A 20728-nucleotide genomic window follows, 5' to 3' on the forward strand; every position below is an offset into this window, starting at 1 on the left:
AACACGTAAACAGACCGTAAATACAGCCAATTAAATGTCAATGTTTTTTTAAGAATACTTAGCACTTGTATACAGATTACATGATATAATGGTTGTGCATTTCTGTGAATTAAAGGCCGACCCATAAAAGATCCGCTTTTTCTTATTGTACACTATTTACACATAGGCAACTTTAGCGCCATACATAAGTGTGGTCTCACGCATGAAGAAAACTTAATACTCATTTCAAACTTCATGAAAGTGATTAAGCAGAAGAAGAATACGCCATATGGTCGACACCCACGTATTACCTGCGGACGATCGTTTGGATTTAATTAAAACTATCTATACAACGACGATTAAACTATTGGTAGCTATTGATATGGTACTAGTAGTTTCTAACTATTAGCACCGTGCAGAAAAACTGATCTGAACTGTTCATTTGGTCAGTCCTTTAATCACAACGTCCATGAAAAATTCCAACACAACAAGTAATATCACACTTGTATGTTTACATTGTATCTTTAATATTCCGTAGACATACCTTGAGTGTACAATAGTAGATAGCTCGCAGGAATAGGACGACGAACAAGAGAAAGCATATAATGTAGGCGACAAGCCAAGCCTTCTGTCCACCCGCTACCTGAAAATTTTAGAGATAGAAATATCGGTCAATGCTAGTGAATTTGTATGCGGTTTACGAAATTATCTAGTATGGTCGTAACTATAGTAACGTTGGGGAGCAAAATACAAAATGTTTAAGGTACACTGACGACAGACAATGAAGACGACCTGATACAATACTTGAATCAACATTGATTTCGGTTCAAAGGGTACAGGATGACTGCTTGTGATATTAATTTTGTTTCAATGCTCTGCTTATACCTTATATGTTGCTGCTGTGAGGGCAATCCCCACAACGGCCGATAAAAGCGAAAGAATGAAAAAGACGAGGCCACGACTTCGGGCAAATTCTGCTCCAACCGATGTCACCTAAACAATGTTATTATCCACAAACAAACCCAAAGAACGAAAATTTAGGTATTGCCAGATAGTGGTCTGCGAATGGGTAACCCATTGCAGAAGGTCCAGGTCAATGTAGATAATTTACCCATCTCTTCGTTATGATGTTTAGTTTCAATACTCAATTCAAGAATAATGAACCATTAACCCATCATTATAAATCGCTATCTTAAATAAAGACATCGCCACATTATTCCTTAAATTAACAAGTCATATCATTTTTGGTATATGCGGCCGCTCTTTTAGATTTATATTTGAGCGTATATATATTTGAGCAATAATATTATTTTTAATAAGCAACCCAGTCAAGATAGGTAATGAACACCTCTCTGACCTGAAGAGCCTTTATAACATTTTATCGTACTGATGACTAATTAACGCTGATAAACCATATCATCATACAGGTAAATATTTAGAGAAGCTGAGATACGGCGTTCTGAAAACCAGTATTGTTGTTTGGCTTGACACGTACCTTGCGACAGCTGGGGCATCGTGCCAAGGCGTTGCTAAACGTATTGAACATAAAAGCTTGCCCACAATACCCGCACGATACAGAACACAGGCCGGGTAAAGAGTAGCCCGGGAACGAATTCGGTAACGGCGCCAGGTAGAGAACACGACCACAATCGCTTCTGGGACACGAAACCCTCTGCGCGGTGGCCTTACAGATGAGCAAACATCGACACGTGCAACGAATGTACTTCTTGCCTGGAGGAGCTGAACGTATAGGCTGAACGTGGAATCGTATGTTGCACACGACCGGACGAAGCAAACCCCACGCCATATCAATGGCAAAAAAGTACAAAGAGAAAGCGGTCACAAATTATTAACCATTTAAATAACGCAATAAATGTACGCAAAGGAAGAAGCTGGTTGGGCAAAATGCACGCAGCTCAATATATAAAGTTATCCATGAAGAAAAATTATTGATATGTATGCACCAGTATAAGACTTAAGTAATCTAAATAAATTCAAAACCAATAGAGACGGAATCATATGATTCATGTGAATTATGGTTGTGACGAAAATTATACTAATGGCTAGCTAATACGCTTGTTTTCAAGCTTATCACTTCATGAAGTGAAAACCGTACAAACCCGCTTACGGAAATTAATAATATTATTGAGCATGTTTTGTAACAGTTGGCGAAAATTATATTTAAAATTTTCATAACGATACATAAAATTTCCTATTATATCGTGTGCTATCCAGAGTATTTCATATAATTACCACAATCAGTGCGATACCATTCTAAAATGTTTATAATACATTAAAATATTGCTACACGCGTGTTATTTGAACATCACAAACTTCACTAAGATCGTTCCAAAGTACTTTAATAAATGAAAATCGAGCGAAACCCATCCGGATTGTTTTTTTATAGAAATACCGGTAATTCCAAACACTGCCTCATTATAAGAGAGTTAACGATTTAGTTAAAACACAAACTAATTATTAACGCTTGGCAGCCACGCTTCGCCTCATTCTCCAATACCCATCTATGGCAACAGCCAAAAAAAAAGTTGCAGTTGTGATTCATCACTACAACTCTGTTAGCAGCTGGAGAAATTATTTCCACTGGTTACTGCCGATAAGTGATCCATGGATACTCTACCGTGCTTTCGTTACATTTGGCGCATTTTACCACCGGTGAGTCCATACGATCTGTCAAATCGATTGTCTCCCCACAAACCTGCAACAAATTATTATATAATACAACATCACTATTCAGCCCAAAAGATGAAGCTAGTTAAAATCCATAGTTCTGAATGGCTTCCAAGTTATTGCTTAAGGTGACAAAAGAACAACGTAAGTTTTCTCAGACTGGAATGCCAAGAAAAGCCATCCAAAGTCTCTAGACTTATAAACGCTAAAATCTGTCCGCATTATTACTTCCGTTAAACACATACTACCCATGGCCCTGTATACGTTTATTCAAACACTGAACTGTGAGGTAAGCTTACGCTGAAACCCAAAAACATTCTTCAAGTAAGGAGCGGGACGCAACGGTTGCAAGGCCAGCAAACTACGGTAAGTTTCTAAAGCAGTATTTAAAAGGGCAGATCAAAAACGCTATTTAAATATTGAACCTCAAGTGTTCAGTATGCAAAACTCAACCCACTAACTTGAAAAATAAAAAAAAAATTCCATTTATTATATACGATAAAAATACCAGCTCTATAACATAAATATACCAATGTACCTTGCAGGGTATCTTCGACCCATATGGAGGCGATTGTGGCATTAACGCGGGCGGCAGCTCGACTTGAGCAATATTTTCTTCGTACCGACGATTACTAGCACTGGGCCCAGCACGATCACCACCTACAAAGGCATCATTAAAGTTTAAACGGATAACTGTCTTTGAGGATTTATCTATTAGCGAAGAGACAGGTAATGGGTCTAGTAACATCTGAGGATCCAACAACGAGATGCATAACAAACACGTGTTTGTTTTTAATGCACCTATATCAAACCTTATTAATGCAACCACTCAAGAATAAAAAAAACCGATCGTTGTTTTTACAACCACCACTACTATAAACGAATACGATAATCGCCTATTCGAAATCTCATATCAGGTTTTGTCACCAGTCCAGCATCCACTTTTTTCGGAACCCAAATTACGGTATGAAATACTGACGCCATCACAAGCTATTCTTTCTGTCGAATACGAAAAATATTGAGTAGGCCTATACTCTACGATACCCATTTTTAGTAGAAGGTTGGTCAAATTTCTTCAGACTATCCAAATGGCATCAGAAATAAGCTTATATTAAGGTCTTAACTTACCATTGCGAGTTTGTTCGGATATGTAGCTGGTGTTCTTGCTGGTGGGCCCACTAGTCGATTGATTGTTGGGCCCTAAAAGAGGTTGTCTTTCCTCCTGAGGCATGATGATGTTTTATAAATGCACAAGGATGCCGCTTCACAAGCGACTTCCAAGTCGACTACCTTTGACAAAGGCTACTGCTGTCTTATCACGTTTTTTTGATGATGGCTCAGTAAATCGAGACGGGTTAATCTGAAACATGCCACCCATAGAAAGCCAAAGATATTAATACATTACTTTTATCTTGCTTTACAATGTACTTGGCGGCATTCAAAGTGTACCAAATCTGCCCGGCTTGTATTTCACGATTTACATATTTAAGCCAGTGGCATCGATATATCAATTATAGCATTCTGAATAACGCGTAAAAAACGTTACGCAATTTTATAGTAGCTTAATCCCCTTAATGACTTTACCCTGTCAAAATATTTTCCCCTTTTATTCTTACTTGACCCCCTTTATTCTATTCTGTGTGAAAACATAGACGACTCTGCAGTAGTAATAATCTAGCAAGTGTCGTCGCCATATTACGAGGTAAAAGTGTTGTAAACATAACGGCCAGTACAGTAAACAGAATACGAGATTTGCTTTTATATAAACAGAGACCCCGTTTACTGTTTGAGGAATTCTTATTAAACTCTAGGGTAGAACGCGCGCTGGGATCGGTTAACGGTTAAAAATGGTACGATTCCACTGGACTTCACTAAAGACTCCGTTACTTCATTGATTTTTCAAAATTTAAATGAAATAGTAAAATAAACTACGACAACTGTATGATCGTGCATTCATATCGATATCATCCAACCAAATAAGTACTGAACCTAAAAATCATATACACTACGTGTGGAACCTTTTCTATTGGCGACAATTAGGAGCTGACGATTTTCATCCTTTTTCAACTTTCTATAAATAAAAAGGTCACTTAACCTTTTTTTTTTCTCTCTCTCTCTCTCTTTTGCATATAAACGAACAGTGGTACCAGTACTATTGGTACTCTTCACTTCGTAAATTTGCCTTGTAAAAGGAAAGATCGAAATTGATGTTTTATCATTGAGAATTGTGATGTTTTTTGAGCCAATGCCAGAGTTTAATGATAGTAAAAGTTAGCTGTGCCTTGCCTTAATATGTCCATCTTATTTGGTACCAGATCTACCGCGACGACCCTGCCGCAAGCTCTGAATCAATTACTGACTGATCTATGTATATATAGGTATTTAGCATAATTCTAGATAGCTTCCCAATCATTGTAAGGTTCGGGCTGAAGTGTGAAAAAAAAACGAACGATTCCTATGCCACAGGAGCACTAATATCTTTGAAGAAAACGCAAAGCTAAGTTCGAAATCCCAGTGCGTTTCTCCAAGCGCATGTCATCCTAAAGCAAGCTGCAGCAATACGTCATGAATTCTTTCTTGGACACAGGGATGACACATTGTTCATGTCATCATCCACAATCATGGCAGACCTATCTATATAAATATAGAAATCTATATAATTCAAGACGAAAAGAATTTGAGATGCGGTAAGTCTTAACTATTAAAAAATTAACTGGTCGAGAAAACTTTCCAATCTAGAGGTAAAATATTTGAGTTTCAGACCAAGCATACAGGTTACTCATTTTATGAGACGACCTATCGTAAAATATTCATAACCTTTATTTCAGGCTAGCCGATTTTCTGTTACGAACTATGTAAAGCCTAACAAGAACATCACTTTTTTTTCTGCAGCGTACTTCGAAACAATTAAATTTTACTATTTTCCCAAGAATAGGTTGAGTTTTGTGTCAGTTCGTAAGTATCAGCCGGATGAATTCTGTTGCTCCTTTGGAACGAAACAAATCGCAAGAGTACTTGGGAAAAACCATACAGGGAACAGAACAAAAGAAGTGATAAAAATAATCGCAATCTATAAATGCTGCAGTAAATTTGTACCGAGCAATAAATAAGTTGGCCCGCCTTTTCCCCGAACGACGCTTGATTTCAAACGTGTAACCAACTGTAGGTTCTGCCTCGTATTGAATTTACACGTATATCGACTCGCGTACAAATACCAATATCGAGGGCACATTAAATCTACTTCTATGAACTGCCCAATACCTATTCCAATCTCAAGTGACAAAGTAGGTTATATTCCCCTTGACCCATGAAATCGTTTAGATTGAGCTACATTGCTTACTCAGTAGCCATCATAAATAATCGACAAGATCATAGTCTTAACAATATTTGGCCGACAAAGCGAGAAAATGGCTACGTTCTGTACACTTGGCGCACACCTATCTACTTCGGGGCAACCCTACTATCCTGTCACCATTTTGCAAGCACGTTTTAGCGATATTACACTTTTCGAAAGAAATATATTTCCTACATATTTAACATTGTCTATATCTGCTAGGATAATTAACTGCTTCTTCTAAGCACATACATTTCGACACTCGGGCTGAATTTGTTTACTAATCTAGCTAGCCAATTCGTTTACAAAAGCGTTCTTACTAGGCTTCAAAAAGTCTACAAGAGAACAACGCACAACAGACAACAACATTGTAATTCTTTATGTTTGTTATTTATCTTTCGTGGCCACCAACACGAAAACGATTATAAATGCCAGCAGCGAGCTCAGTAAAACACTACAGCGGCAGCAATCAATCATTTTTTGTTGCCATGTCGAATCGGTAAGACCTTAGATGAGCAGCATCGCTCTACCAACAACTAATTTTGCCCAACGCAGACAACAACCCCGGAGACGCACGCACACGCAAACGACAGTGCACCTAATTTAAAAACTATTCATAAGCACGTTTACGTTTCGTGCATGGGTTGTTGTTATTGTGATATGAGATAGCTCGAAACCCGCTGTTACCAGCCAAATGACTAATCCCAAACGGTCCACGAGTGGTTTGGAGAGCACATTGTTCGAAATTGACGTTTGCTTTTCGTAGCTTGTCGTTATAAAACCTAAGTACAGGTGGAAGCCGGCTATAATGTAGATAAGATAGTTATAACAACTGTACCATTACCATAGGTTTAATTCGTTAGATGAGAATTTCCAACTCGATATTAGGTTTGGGACTACTTGGCTGATTTCGTTTGCGATATTACAAGACCATACTTGTGCATGCCGCGATCTGCCGTTGGATAATTGTTACAACTTTTATTACTGGATTGTTGTTGCTTCTATGACCAGCGTGCAAATAGAAAATCCCAAAGGGAAGCTGTTGCGGCTTTATTTTGCGGCAAGAAGCACCAATACAAGCTAACAATAACAACCTAATAGAAACAAAGTGGGCGAAATTGGCGCTGATGAAAACTATGACGACACCATCAGACGAATGAAACGTGCAAACGTTTATGAACGCCTATGATTCTGTACGTTGTGTGTTTCTCGTTTTGGAAAGACTGAAGGTAGCTCCGGGATGTTAAGGAGCTGAGTCAATCGTATATTCGTCTACTAGCGGCTGGCGAGCGAGTCCGGGGACACCGACACGATGAAGCCACTACCGACGACGACGACGACGACGACGATGACGACGACGACGACGACGACGACGACGACACGATATTTGGCAAGTGCTCGGTGAACAGAACTCTCACAGCTCTAAAGGACGATCCACATTTCGTATAATCCTCCTCTACAAAGGACAAGCAAGATTCGTTCGCTAAAGTGTTTCAGTCGTGTTACGATGAAATAGCCGTGCCACAAACATTAGCCGAGCAGGAATGTCGTCACATTCATAAACAAATTTAAATACACCTGAAGCCAGATAACGCCGCAATCTATTGACTACATCTGCTGAAAGCGAATGAAGGGTGCTGTTTGAAATGAAGTGATTAAGTTTTCACGCACGCAAAACAAATGTCATCCATAGCTTCCAACTTCACTAGATACGATACGACACGACAGCAAATCATAGATGTACTGAACATGCTACAGCGAAAGGCCTGCTCCTAACCTTGACAATCCCTGATTTCTTCGGAGACCCTCTAGTCGGCAGACATTACCGACAACAGGAAACAGTACAGATTTCTGACCATAAACACTACTTGATCACTACTGCTAGCACATCATTCCTGTTCTCTTCATGCACTCTCGACATCTGTAGACCTGATCACTATCCTACCAAACTGGTTCGGCTGTCCTTTGCCAGTGGGTACCGTTTGACACTAAACTAGAAAAACCTAGCACTAATAACAAAAAAAACTCATCGGGCAACGCACAGTAACCAAAAACAACACTATCTCCATTGCGGTCTATGTTTATTATGGCCTACGTTTACACCGCTTCCTTAGTCACTCCGTAATTTCTGCCGAGCTCCCATCATCATCAGCGTCGTCGTCAGCGAAAAACAGCACCAGGCGGCCACAATCCAGTTAGCAGCGATCAAGCATTCAGCCAGCGTTAGCCAAGCATCCCCCCAACGACGACAACAGCGACTGGCTCACTAAATAAATGAACTGGACATTGCCACTACGACAACCATAACCGCTGTTGCCGATGGTAGTGGCGCTTTTAGCGGGCGTCGAATACGAGTTCGCCGCTGTGCTGTCAAGGCCATTGACAAGTTTCGTATCAGCAAACAGCACCAGTTACAACGAAGGAAACACAATGACTTGCCGACAACCTCAGCAAATTTTTGAACGGCAATAAATACCGGTTGCGACTAGCATACATTTTAGGTTTGGTTAAGTGGCCTCGATTATATGGAACTGGCGTAAAGGACAACCTCGGCAATAGCTGCTAAACTATCTGTCCCCAATTGATAAATCGTCAAACATGATAAAATGCAATGATAGACATAAGCGCCTGTACGCAAATGATACCGTGAGTTAATACACAATGTCAATCAGCTTTTGGCTGACAGTGGTCGCGGGCAGTCTGTCCTTGTCAAGCCACAACACACAAGATATCTTTAAATGCGGACTACTCGCACGTTAATTGGATAGTAAAGAAACGCTTTGGTCATAACTTGCGACTTTTCAAAACTTTCCGATCACAGCTGCATAGGTGACTGCTGACAGACGCTGCTATGTTCCTGCAGAAGTACTTCAATTAACTGATGACTCGCTCGTTTCTGCTAGAGCTGTTATACTACTGTGCTCTTACCGGATAGGTACTAATAGGAGCTGATAGTTGTCGATGTTTTCGACACAGCCTGGATCCAGCAGCGGTGGGCTGGGAATTTATATGCTTAGGAGTGATGATAGAAATCGACGCTGCTATTATGTTGGATTGGACTCCTGCTGTTAATCGATTGGTTGTTGTCTGCAGCCTGTCGTCGGTAGGTCGGTTTGGTCGCGGTACTGGGCAGAGTAGACTGCTTTGATTGAGGGTGATGTCAACCGATCTACGGCAACTGCCACCTCTAACTCACAGCTGATGCGCTTTGACAATAGTGTGGACCCTACTTGCACATATACAACACGACTCTCTGATGCTGAGAAAATCAGTTTAAAGAATTTTCTTTCCCACACTTATTCACCGCACTGTGTCTATCTGTTTGCGAGCTAACAGCATTAGCAGCAGCTCTGTGTACAGCGGCAGACCAACACCAGCCGATATACAGCAGCAGCAGCAGCAGCAGCAGCAACAGCAGCAGCAGCAGCACAGCTCCTCTTCGCCTGCCTGTCTGCCCGTAGACCAGACCACACGCTGTAATCAGCGCTCCCCTTCGAGACAGCCAGCCACTGTTTACAGTTGCTGGTCGCCACCAGACGGCGCCACGTGGGCACGTAGTTTACCAGATGACTAAACAGCTATACTTGTCTGCTCCAAGATTCGCGCGCGGATAGTCCTCGCATGAAAGGAATAATCGTTTTAGATTTTACGTTCAGTAGTGCCATTATTATGCATTATCTCAGAAAGCCAGTGCCCGGTACGAAACGATGAGTGCCGACTATCTATTATGAGCCTAGAACGCTACGCTAGTGAACGATATGAATGACAACCTAAGCAAAACAAAATAATTAGAAACAACAAAACAGAACAAAATATGTCCAGATCTTATAAACAGAATTATTAAAAAATCGTTAGATCCAAACACGCTACGAGTACGCCCCTATCATTTGACCTCGTGGTCGGAGCTGCTATGATTGGAATACGCATGTAAACGTTTCGAGCTTCATGTTTGGTACTATTCTTATGCAGCACTGCGTCCAAACCATGGTTGTTCCAGGACAAAACGAAGCGTACTTATCTATCACTTCCAACTTTTTAAAAAAATGCAGGCCAGGCTTAGCGGCTAAGATATCTATCTTGCACTGTAAAACTCTCATCCACCTAGGCCTGGATTTGGCGTTCGTGGGCCTTGGTTCGGAACTCAGTTCAATATTACTTCGAAAACTTACAGGAACAGCAAACGCTGATAAGTTACTACTACTCCACTAGTCGCGTCCCAGTCCATCCTTCTGTCGTTATGCGGTGTGCTAAGTCCCAAGCCAGGTTTTCAATTGAACCCAATCGCATAGCAGCGTCTCGTTCTCGCAACGTCTCAGTCATTAGCAGCCTTTGTGACCTGACACAGCCGAGTCGTTCTTTCTTTTCCAATGCTCCTTCTGCTGCTGCGGTCCCAATTGTTCTATCGCTCGTCGTGCTACATATGTACTCCACCAGGTCATTAATGCCTGTTCTGGGTCTAGGTAGCGGATCTCCAGCTCTCGAGCTAGCGTCCCTTCTCCACCGTGCCACTACCTTATTTACTGGTGAAGCTTTAGCATGCCTTAAACCCGGGCAGATATCAAGAGTGTAAGTCGCTTCGTCTCTTTCCCCTTACGAGCAGTAGACGCAGTTTCACGACTGCAAAACAATGTTAAAGTCGTCAAGATACGCTTCTAACTGTTCATGGCCCATTATGTTTCGAGTCATGTAGAAATTCATCTTGCCTTCAGGTGTGTTAAGCCATTTCCTTATGTCTGGGATCAGATTTCGTACCTTTGCGTCACGGTGTGTTTTGCGTAACACTGCACACTAAGCATCTAGCATTATTGCTGTTTTTGTCTCTTTTGAGCCTTCGGAGCCTTTCTCCAACAGTCCCGGCACGAGTACTCGCCATTAGTGCACCACCTGTACGGCCTGTCCGATACGCCTAGAGTAATCTAAGGGGTACAGTCCGCTGCGATGTTCTAAGCAAATCTTTGTTTTCCTCTGTGATTGTCGTCCGCCTTAGCCATACCGATGACCCAAATAGGTACATCGACTCTGCGACAAACATCACAGGTCTCTTGCGATCTGCTCGCTTGAGCCTATGTATGTTCGGAAATACTTTGGCGATCTCAATGGCTGCCTTACAGACCTTGATTGCAGTAAACTCTATATGTGAATTTCTCAGCTTTTTGTCGAGATGAGAACCCTTTTACACTTTGGACGATTTACTCTCTGTATGGTTTTGCCAGTTACTTGCAAATTCAAAGGTCAACCTTAACTTTTCCGGTTAGTCACACCACTTCCCTTTCTCGAACGCGTTAAACTCGAACTGGCTTCAGAAAAATCTGGAGCCAGTTCGAGTTTAACGCTGGTCACCCAGTGATAAATGGATTGAAAGGCTCTATTGGCATCTAGCATGAGTTCCATTTTTGTCTTAGCTTCAGTATGCGCTAGGACGGCCCTGTATACAGGAAATATGATTGTAGACAATGGAAATAGAGCCTAAAATGGAGCCCTGTGGAGCGTGTCATATTTTTTTCCATACTCGCGATCAGTCCATACGGCAAGTAGTATAATATAATGCTGAAAACATACGTTGAAGTTTGCTCCTTTCCGGAAGTTTCTTAGATGATCTTCCAAAAAAAGATTATTGAAGACATTGTGTACGGAAGATGACCGCCATCAGCCGACGTGTCCTACGTGCTAAGAAGTGCATAAAAGTTCAACTTTTGCAAGCACTCTACGCATTGCTATATGCCAGATCTGTGCCTGCGGCATCCGTATTGTAGTGCCGACAGTAAATCATGCTCTTCTGTAGCGGTTTTAGTGCCTTTCTTCTGTGACTATCCTAAATTCTTACGCCAACATACTGATTAAGCAAATTGGTCTGCACTGGCCGTTGTCCTTTGGGGTAAAGACTACTTCCACTGCCCTATATGATAATTGAAGTTCCCATCATAGAGCATTCTGATTGCGACGCTGGCAGTAATCTCCAGAAGCATAGAGAGAAAGTATTGTGACGTCAACTGCGGGGACACCGCCTGCCTATGGGGCCTTGCGAACTTCAATTAGTTCCAGTAGTTCCTGTGCCATGATTGGTGGAGTGTCTTCCTTGTCGTTTGTTGCATGCAATTTTCAACCTAAATAATTTCACGTATCGCAAAGCTTAGCAGGTAAACACGTTACCACTAAACAATCATGAAGACAGCATGCATATGTGCATTGGTTTAGGTAATACATATATACGTATGTACATATTCTGAGTTAGTGATATAACGAAATTACATATACAAAATGGTATAAGAAGGTTGTACCAACTTACAGGATTATGAAATCAGTAGAGCGTATGTAAATTTTCATTTTTCCTTTTTACCTTTTTATTTTTTCATAAATAAATAATATTTATTTATGAAACCGCCTGTCATTTATTTTGCTATAGCGTATTAAGGTTTTGTAGTTTTACAGAGGATTAGTTAACAACAAACGATTCTTTTATTGTTAACTGCAAAAAAAAAACTAGGATTTGCTGTATCTTGCATAAAATAAAAATAAACAAATCCGAAAAGGGCACTGAACTTTTTATGTGAACGAGACTTTATATGGTAAGGTGATCGATGTATTGTTAAAAGGCTAACAATATCGAGAAAAGATAATTTCTCGTTTCAAACTCTAGAATTATCCTGCAGCTTATAAACCTTTTGGCGCTTTTCCTTTCTTCTTGGCTATAAGAATTTTTTTTTGTCTAAAATTTTCCACCACTTTGGAAAAATGAATAAAATGAGTATGTAACTGAGTTTAAACTGTATAATTCAATGTATCAATATGCGACAAAAGTGTATATTAAATCAATGCTTCCAGTCAATATATAAATATGCTATACTGTGATAGGGTGGATCGGTAATGGTGAACACTGTGCTTCTGTGCGCCGGTTTTATATAATCAAAATAATAGTATAAACATAAAGCACTATGCTCCAAAGTACATACTTATTTTTGCAAAGTACTCGTGTTATTTTTACGTTTATTCTATTATTTTGATTATATAAAATCAGCGCATAGAAGCACAATGTCCACCATTACCGATCAGCGGTGCCACAGTATAATTGCTTCAAATCTTTGAGAATGTAGGAAGAATCGCAAGCAAATAGCTCTTCTTAGTTTAGTGCGCAAACTTATTAAGTATAATAATGTTTTATATAATATATATGTTTGTAATATATACTGTAATATATACTCTATTTATAATAAATATTTCGAGCGATGCAGAAAGTGAAAACTGCTTACCCAGGTAAATGTGAAGCAAAGTTTTTACTTGACTTATCGACTGACCAATTAGAGAACAGTATTGAAAGCGATTTAGCTTGTAGTTAGAAATATGCCTCTGAGTCAAGGAAGGTAGGATATGGTCAGAAAAAGTAGGACAATTTAGTCTGACCGTTGCGAGACAAGTAGGTTGGGTTCGTCACGTGGGCATACTGAACATCGTGCTCTATTGTTATTTAGTGTGTCCTTACCTGATGGTTGCTACGAACAGGCTACCAATGGCGTTCGTCGGTTTTGTATTTAAGGGATGCGAAGCACGTAGTTCATAATGTTTAACTGAAATTGTTTTCCTTCCGAACATGTAAATACAAATTTCGCTCGCCTCAATAGGGTTGAATATCCGTAACTAAGTTTAGAGTGGTTGCCCATTGGTTAAAAAAAAAGCTTTCATATACCCACATATGCATTTCGATGTTTCTCGACGTATCTTTTGAACATCGGAGCAGACATGCATCCTTATTTCTTCTTTTCCGGTAGCGGGCTTAAATACCGATTCTATCCTACTACACGACAGTTGATTATGACAGTTTATCAATAAAAATGTAGCATACAAGAATGCTACCATACAAGATGCGGAATTCAACGGAAAACTGGACAAAGCTTGATCATCTCGGAAAAGTTATACGCAGTATGTTTTATGTATAAATATATATTTAAATAGTACCGGGTATTTAAATGTGGAAAAATTACCCATAAAAAAAGTAAATTCAAATTTGCGTTCAAAAACAACTGCGAAGTTTAACGCGCGACGGTTTTCCTCTTTCCTAATTTTAAAATTCAGAGTATGAACCAAATGTGTATCTAAGAGACAATGGTTCAACAAAAAACTACAATTCCTATAATTTACATTTATACGGAGTGCGTGGCTTTTAGAAAATCCTATGATTAGTTTTTTTTTGGCTATATCAAATAAATCTAACTATGGGCCCAAGTGCAAGCATTTGTCCCATTCAATTCTTGGGTTTTCAGTCGAGGTTGCGTAGAAGAAATAACTACGATAGCTTTATATATGAATTATATATGAATATATATGAATGAATATAAGGAAGTCATGTGTAACATGACGTCCTCATGTCCGCTGACGAGAAATCCCGTGTCTATCTTTTGCTTTACGAACAGGTTTACCAATAGAAAGTAGCATTATTAACTAGATAACTCATTAATAGCGTGTAACTAAATAGAGAAAACTTCAGTCTTTCGAAAGACTTCAGTTGCATAATTCGACTACATCTTTACTTTTAATATATTCTATGTTTTAAGTGTCGATTGGGAACATGTTATTTATATGAAGCTATGACGTAGCTACTATTTTCAAGTGTGCCAGCGTCCCCACTTCAGGGCAATCAGCGGATTACCTAGCGTTGGTATCGCGTCTCTATCTGGTGGCTCGTCACCGTTCGAACGGCGACTCAAACGCTCGTTATAAATCGCCTGTTTTTTTTTTTATTTTTTTTCGAAACCGTTAATATGATATTCCACGGGCAACGATTGAACTGCTTGCAAATCAGTTGCAAACCTTAGGCAAACTGGATAAATCAGAAATATAGTGAATACTTTCTTTCATCTTTCCTTGCTGTCTCTTCTCGGACGATACTGGATGGTAGCGACGTTCTAGTTGTGAATTAGCCCCTCTGTGCGTTCTTACTTTGAGTCGACGCAGCCACTTCAGCTAAGCAGATTCGATCTGAACCATAACGCCCCCTAATTTACGATACTATGTTGACAACTCATTGTCGACAACTTAGCCGTTATTGATAACAACGACAAATAAATGTCACTTCGTCATAAGCTTCCACTTGCGCTCTTCGAAAATTACGCAACAAACAGCCGCTGTGTGCCATTGTGCGCATTATAACTACTACCAATATATGGGAATCAATTTCTCAAAATAACTCGTCATTTACATTTACTTCCGTCGCGAAGCCGCTCCTTGTGCGCTCTTCATTCCTTTTTGCTTAGGGACTCAGGTAACAATCAGATCAGTTTGAGCACGCTCTCCATGAATCGTATCGTCCTCCTTCCATATGTACACCCATTTATACTCATGGTACCCTATTAGGCATACGTAATTCCATGCTAGACTTATCAGTAATATTCCATTTGCCTCTCTGAATAGCCGATGCTATCTTCAGCGACATGCAGGTAGCTCTTGAATCCCGACGGCAATCGGTAAGCCACGTTACGCACAACTATTGATCGACGTGATCGTACTAATTTACGACATCCCGCCAAGCGAGCAGCCTTTAAACATTACTGGCTATCACAGCGACGAACGCTACGAATACACGTTGTACGCGCGTAATCCCGACTCCTTCACTGCCGCTTATGTAATCTGGCGTACGACCTAATCCATTTAGCAGCCTCGCACCCCATTGGGTCATCATCGCACTTAAATCACTCTTACCTGAGAACTCGCAGCGAAGCGCTTCGGTGGATTAGCTTCATAATCTGCTTCACTAGCGCTTGCGTGGCGATCTTCATACTTCGTTTCAGATGTATATGGCATTTTGGGTGGACATCAAGCAATTAACCTGACGTGTTCATCTTAGCCTGATCATTCGCCCCTTATTGAACGTCGTTGCAGTATTGTGGATGGATGCCCGTACGTGTATACGCACGACAGATTTTTTTATTTAACCATGCGACCACGAGCTTACTATTGAATTAAGTTCAGCCATTCATCTTTTTGACGCTTAGGTCAACCACTTCCTCCAAGCAGCCTGCCTGAACCCGACCCGACAGACGAACATGATTACGAACTCTATGGAGTCGTCGCTTTCGTGGAATAAGGCCTACCGCCAGTAATGACATACCAATACGTTCACTAAACGCTACTTTTAATACGCTCTGAGCGAACGACTTTCTATGATCCTGTGCATGACATTCTGGTCATAAAGCTACAGTAGCTTCGCGTAGTAGTACACCTTCGTTTCGGGAGGGTTCTTCCACAGGACTTCTGTTTCACCTATTGTGTCTTCGTCTGACGCGGCGTAATGGTTTTCTGCCTTAAACCCTACCGGTTCACTTCCGTCTTTTCACTTCCATTATGTTCGGGACATCCCTAGGCTGCGGCCACTACGTTGTTGCGATTAAGGCTCATGGTCCTGACCGCAGCCCAGGTAGAAAAACTACGGGACTCTGACGTATGGATAGTTTTACATTCTGTTCTTTGATAACCCTTCGTTCTCTTCTTCTGCATGTATCTACCTTTAGTGGATTGCATTAATAATATGCAACCATTTATACATAGGTTTGTCATAATACGTTCCCCATTGAACGACATTCATTTTTATCATCGAACAAAATGAGAATCGAAGAAAATTGGTGACATTGTCACAGCTCAGCTGTTTAATCAATTTGTGTGACGTACCCCCACGTCAGCATCTGTTCAGATGGTGGTGCTTGGTAAGCATAGTTCCTCGGACCCGCTTGCCTTGACAGGTCCTTTCGAAAATAAAGTCTTGAGCTAACTTGTAGGGTTTATTACGCGATCCGGCATGACGGGAAAATTGTTTCTTTTAATCTTTGTGTTCTGAGTCCGACGGGTTCTCATTTATCAACAAATCAGTGTTACCGGTGTTTCCTTTCCTAGCAACGTTTCGATCGATGAACTCCAACAACTGATCCACACAAAGCTGTTCTTTGTATCATGACCAATTTCTGCCATAAATATGTCTGCTTGTGTAATCGCTGTTACTTTAAAATAATTAATATGCTCGAGTGTTTCCCCATCTAGTTTTCCTTTTCATTATGACTAATTTTCACCACTTACCTAGCTCGATGATTGTGTTAACCACTTGCGGTTACATTGGTATATGATGATCAACTGGATATGTGTCGCACCCTCATAAAATTACGCCTCTGGTCGCCGTGAAAGGGTTGCATTTGATAGATTTTGGCGATCACTGACACCAGCGGCTACGGTTACGGGTTTGCTGATGCGATTGTTCAACTCATTAAGGGACGCGCCAGTTGTTGCCTTGACGTCATTCACCCCAGCATTGACCCTTAAACATGGCTTGACTTTGAACCTTTTATTCCGATGCTTTTGGACATTGTGGAGAACGGAGCGCACTTATACGAATAACCCGTCGCCTGTTTAAGGGTTATTTAACGCTTCAGTCAAGGACACACGACATTAAATATGTCTAAAAATCCTGACCTCTTTTGATGTGTCCCATTGTTAGCTACATCACCTCCATTGCATGCATCTAGCAAAACTGTGTAACACTCGAACACATCAACAAATCGATATGCTTTCACGACAATATTCGGATCAACGCATGAGTTTATATTTTGCAGGCAACTGATTCTTAGGCCCGATTTAACCATACTCGAGACCGCTGTGCGCGCTGCTCTTTTGATGTAGATTGGTGACCCATTTTCCGATAAATCTGCCGAAGTGCCGCTATTTATCACTTTCACTGATTTTTCTTTTGCTATATTTCAGTTACTCATTTTTCTAAATAATTGCTTTAAAAAAAATTTACTCATTTTACACTTATCACTATAGCTACGCTACTAGTGACCTATTTTTTCAAACTTCTGCACGAGGCGACATATTGTATTCATCGTATTCAATAATAATAATAATAATATTTCAATTAGACACCCAGATACCAACTGCTACTTTGAGGCTACGACCGTCATTTTTGGCTAATCGGATCAGCTCTCTCTTCCATATTGGTAGGCATTTTGTAACTTGGACCTTTTGCGTTTCACTAATATTTTGAATGTGTGTATCACCCCCATATACCACCAGCACGGACAATCAGTTACTGAGTTTAAAACATTTAGATCAATAATTGTACTTCCTAAGTTTATCAATCTTTTTGTTTCACTTCGTCATTCTTGATGAGTGAATAATTTGTACTCTCCTCCACAAACTGCTAAGTTCTGAAAAGGTGTTCCAAGGGTTTGTGCTAAACAGAAATGTCGCCTTGCAGATGTTTTAGTTCACCCTAACCAGTCACGAACCCTAATAACATGATGTAAAAGTATCATGTATATTCAGTTATTTATGTGTGTGATTGATAGTCATTATAGGTGATATTCATGGAACCTTGAAAGATGGTAACGTGTGGAGTAGCTATCTATGTTATGTAATTCGCAACCATAAACAGATGTAAACATATAGATATATGACTAAGAAATGCAATAAAATGCGTAAAGCTAGATGAATGAACAACCGTTGGTACATATACGCAATGTCCAACAACGTTTGTTTTAAATCCTAATAAAGAAAATAGGTATTTTTCATGGATCCATTATGGTGTTGCAGTACCAAGAACATTCACTAATATCCTTTCTAGGAACTATCTCATCTACCTCTCTAGGAAATATCTCACGATTAGCTGTTTAAGTGAATATAGGTAGGCAGGCAGCTATTGAGTACCTTTGAATAAAAAGGAAGAAACGATTCAGAAGGTCTATATAATATTTCCGAAAGAAACGCTATGGCTAGGCCCACAAAATGAGATTAGGCCATTTGGAAAAGCCTTCCATATCGATTAATGGGTCTGTTCAACGTACGCTTATATTTTTAGGTATTATTAGGTTGTCGAAGGCTACTTGCCAAGTCGACAAACTTGAATAGTTTTAAAACCATGTTAAGACAAAACAATGGTATTTCGGCACACGGTAAATATACTCTCTTTTATAATTTATTTAGCGCTATGGTTTTCATTACCTTACCACGTTCCGTTGCGGAAAGTTTGTCTGAGACTATGGACGGTAGGATACACTTATCATTATCTTGCTTTTTCAAGGCATGAAAGTACTACAAATCACACGAACATAAACCTGGAAAATATGAGGGTTCTTTTGTTTGGTGTTATTTTTGTGTGCGTTGTTCTATCTATGGCGAAGGCGTATATTGAACAATCTTATTTATTAGTAATAATGCTCGAACTGACATTGACACTGATCGCATGGGTCAGCATCTGTCCTCACTCGTAAAGGAATCGTTTTTTTTTTTTCTTCTTCTTCTTAATATTTTCGTTTCAGTCATGCAACGCGTGTTTCGAAAAATCTCATATTATGCTGAAAGGGGCGCATTGTTCACGCTCTGTTTTGCTCAAAAGCTGCCGTGATCACAACACCTCGTTTTTCTGTTTAAAACGCGAAAGTGAAAGGATTCACTCGGTAATTGACAATCCCGTCATTTTCGTTCTCCAAATATTATTATTGCACTAGTTGCACCAGTAACAAACTTCGTTGAAAGGCCTTTTATACTATGTCTTACCCGGTCTTTAATAAATTCCACTAGCGCTCTCACCTTTGAGAAATAAATTTAACCACTGAGCGTTGATTTGCGGTACTAAACAGCAATCTCGCCTGCTTACCGCACCAGTTATCAAAATGTTCAGATCTACTACCCAGCCCCAGACAACCTAGTAGGTTCTGAATATTACATATACAGAAAATAGTCGCGTATGCATATGCTTCCATGTTGTCTTGAGCCGCTGGCTACTAATTATTGAGGATCATACGGCATCCGATCAATCAGATACCAAATTTGTTTCAAGAGCGAAATTGAACGCCATGACGGCCATTTTGAGTAATCTCTCATGTAAATGTAATGTGCGTTCATGTAGAGTAATAACTTAAACTATAGATGATCATATATATATGAACGTGCTATTATCGTCACTACAATCATATTGAGACGAGGTCGGTTTTTCGATGTAGGTAATTCTGTTTTCACAAAGAGCAGATCTATCGACGAAGTAAACGTGAGGGAAATAAAATATCGATCGTTATTTAATCCAACCACGTTCTCATTGCGAGACGGTTCCAGCACTGATAGTGAGAGCTTTACTAAAACGCGTGTTTTATACGACATTTGTAGCTAAAGTATTTAGTTATTATTAAAAAAATAATTTTAAAGTGTTTTTATAAACTATTATTACTTATGAGGAAACGTCTGACTTTACGCAACACAAGGTAGACAGTCTTCAATCCTTTAATGACATTTCAAAAGATCATGTATGATGCGGCTATTTTCGCCCTAAAACGTGCATCGAAGTTATCTATACAGTACTACGGCTAAATAGGGTCGAAGGGTTTCGGTAGTTAACAAAGTTCCGATTCGTCAGAGAGTATTAGTAAGCCAAGATGCGCTGATGTTGATCCAGTATCAGATTTTTCTGATGCTACTAATACTGTGTGAGCATTTTCTCGGGTACCCCTATTAAATACTATCGTAATTTTGAAGAAGGTAATTTGAAGAAATACACCAAAGTTAATGAAGAACAATTAGTTGTGCTAAAAAATGAACTTTGAATCTTATCAAAAAGTGTCTTCTACATCGACCCGAGTTTAAAACATTCGAGCGCAATTTTTACCGTCTAGAGAATAAGGAGAATATTTTTTCGAAGAATTTTGGCTTGTCTTTGAAGCTTTTCGTGTCAGGTTTTCTAGACCTCAAAGAGTAATGTAA

General features: G+C 39.9%; 2 protein-coding genes across 9 annotated transcripts in view; one reads left to right on the top strand and one right to left on the bottom strand.

Annotated features, from left to right (window-relative positions):
- LOC147758069 (uncharacterized) overlaps positions 1–2362 on the top strand; it is a 24696-nt gene extending 22334 nt beyond the window's left edge. Inside the window, exon 4 of the mRNA XM_086978629.1 lies at positions 1407–2362. The gene's annotated coding sequence lies outside the window, so the exon portion shown is untranslated. The remainder of the gene's footprint in view (positions 1–1406) is intronic.
- The window catches only part of LOC111244394 (type I phosphatidylinositol 4,5-bisphosphate 4-phosphatase-B), a 14092-nt gene extending 3467 nt beyond the window's left edge, over positions 1–10625 (bottom strand). The window contains exons 1-9 of one of the 8 annotated variants that reach the window (XM_086978752.1): positions 7779–9499; positions 7096–7457; positions 3796–4027; positions 3206–3327; positions 2618–2695; positions 1475–1732; positions 865–972; positions 524–622; positions 185–290 (exon numbers count right to left, since the gene is read on the bottom strand). In XM_086978752.1, the coding sequence (XP_086834878.1) occupies positions 185–290; positions 524–622; positions 865–972; positions 1475–1732; positions 2618–2695; positions 3206–3327; positions 3796–3898 (874 nt within the window). In that variant the 5' untranslated portion in view covers positions 3899–4027; positions 7096–7457; positions 7779–9499. Of the gene's footprint in view, positions 1–184; positions 291–523; positions 623–864; positions 973–1474; positions 1733–2617; positions 2696–3205; positions 3328–3795; positions 4028–7095; positions 7458–7778; positions 9500–10170 lie in introns of those variants that run through there. The other 7 variants (XM_086978753.1, XM_022791450.2, XM_022791451.2 and 4 more) reach the window with 7 other exon arrangements.
- Positions 10626–20728: the final 10103 nt, after the last annotated feature.

This window comes from Varroa destructor, unplaced genomic scaffold, assembly GCF_002443255.2.
Source record: "Varroa destructor unplaced genomic scaffold, Vdes_3.0 BEIS01000002.1, whole genome shotgun sequence".
Lineage (NCBI taxonomy): Eukaryota > Metazoa > Arthropoda > Arachnida > Mesostigmata > Varroidae > Varroa > Varroa destructor.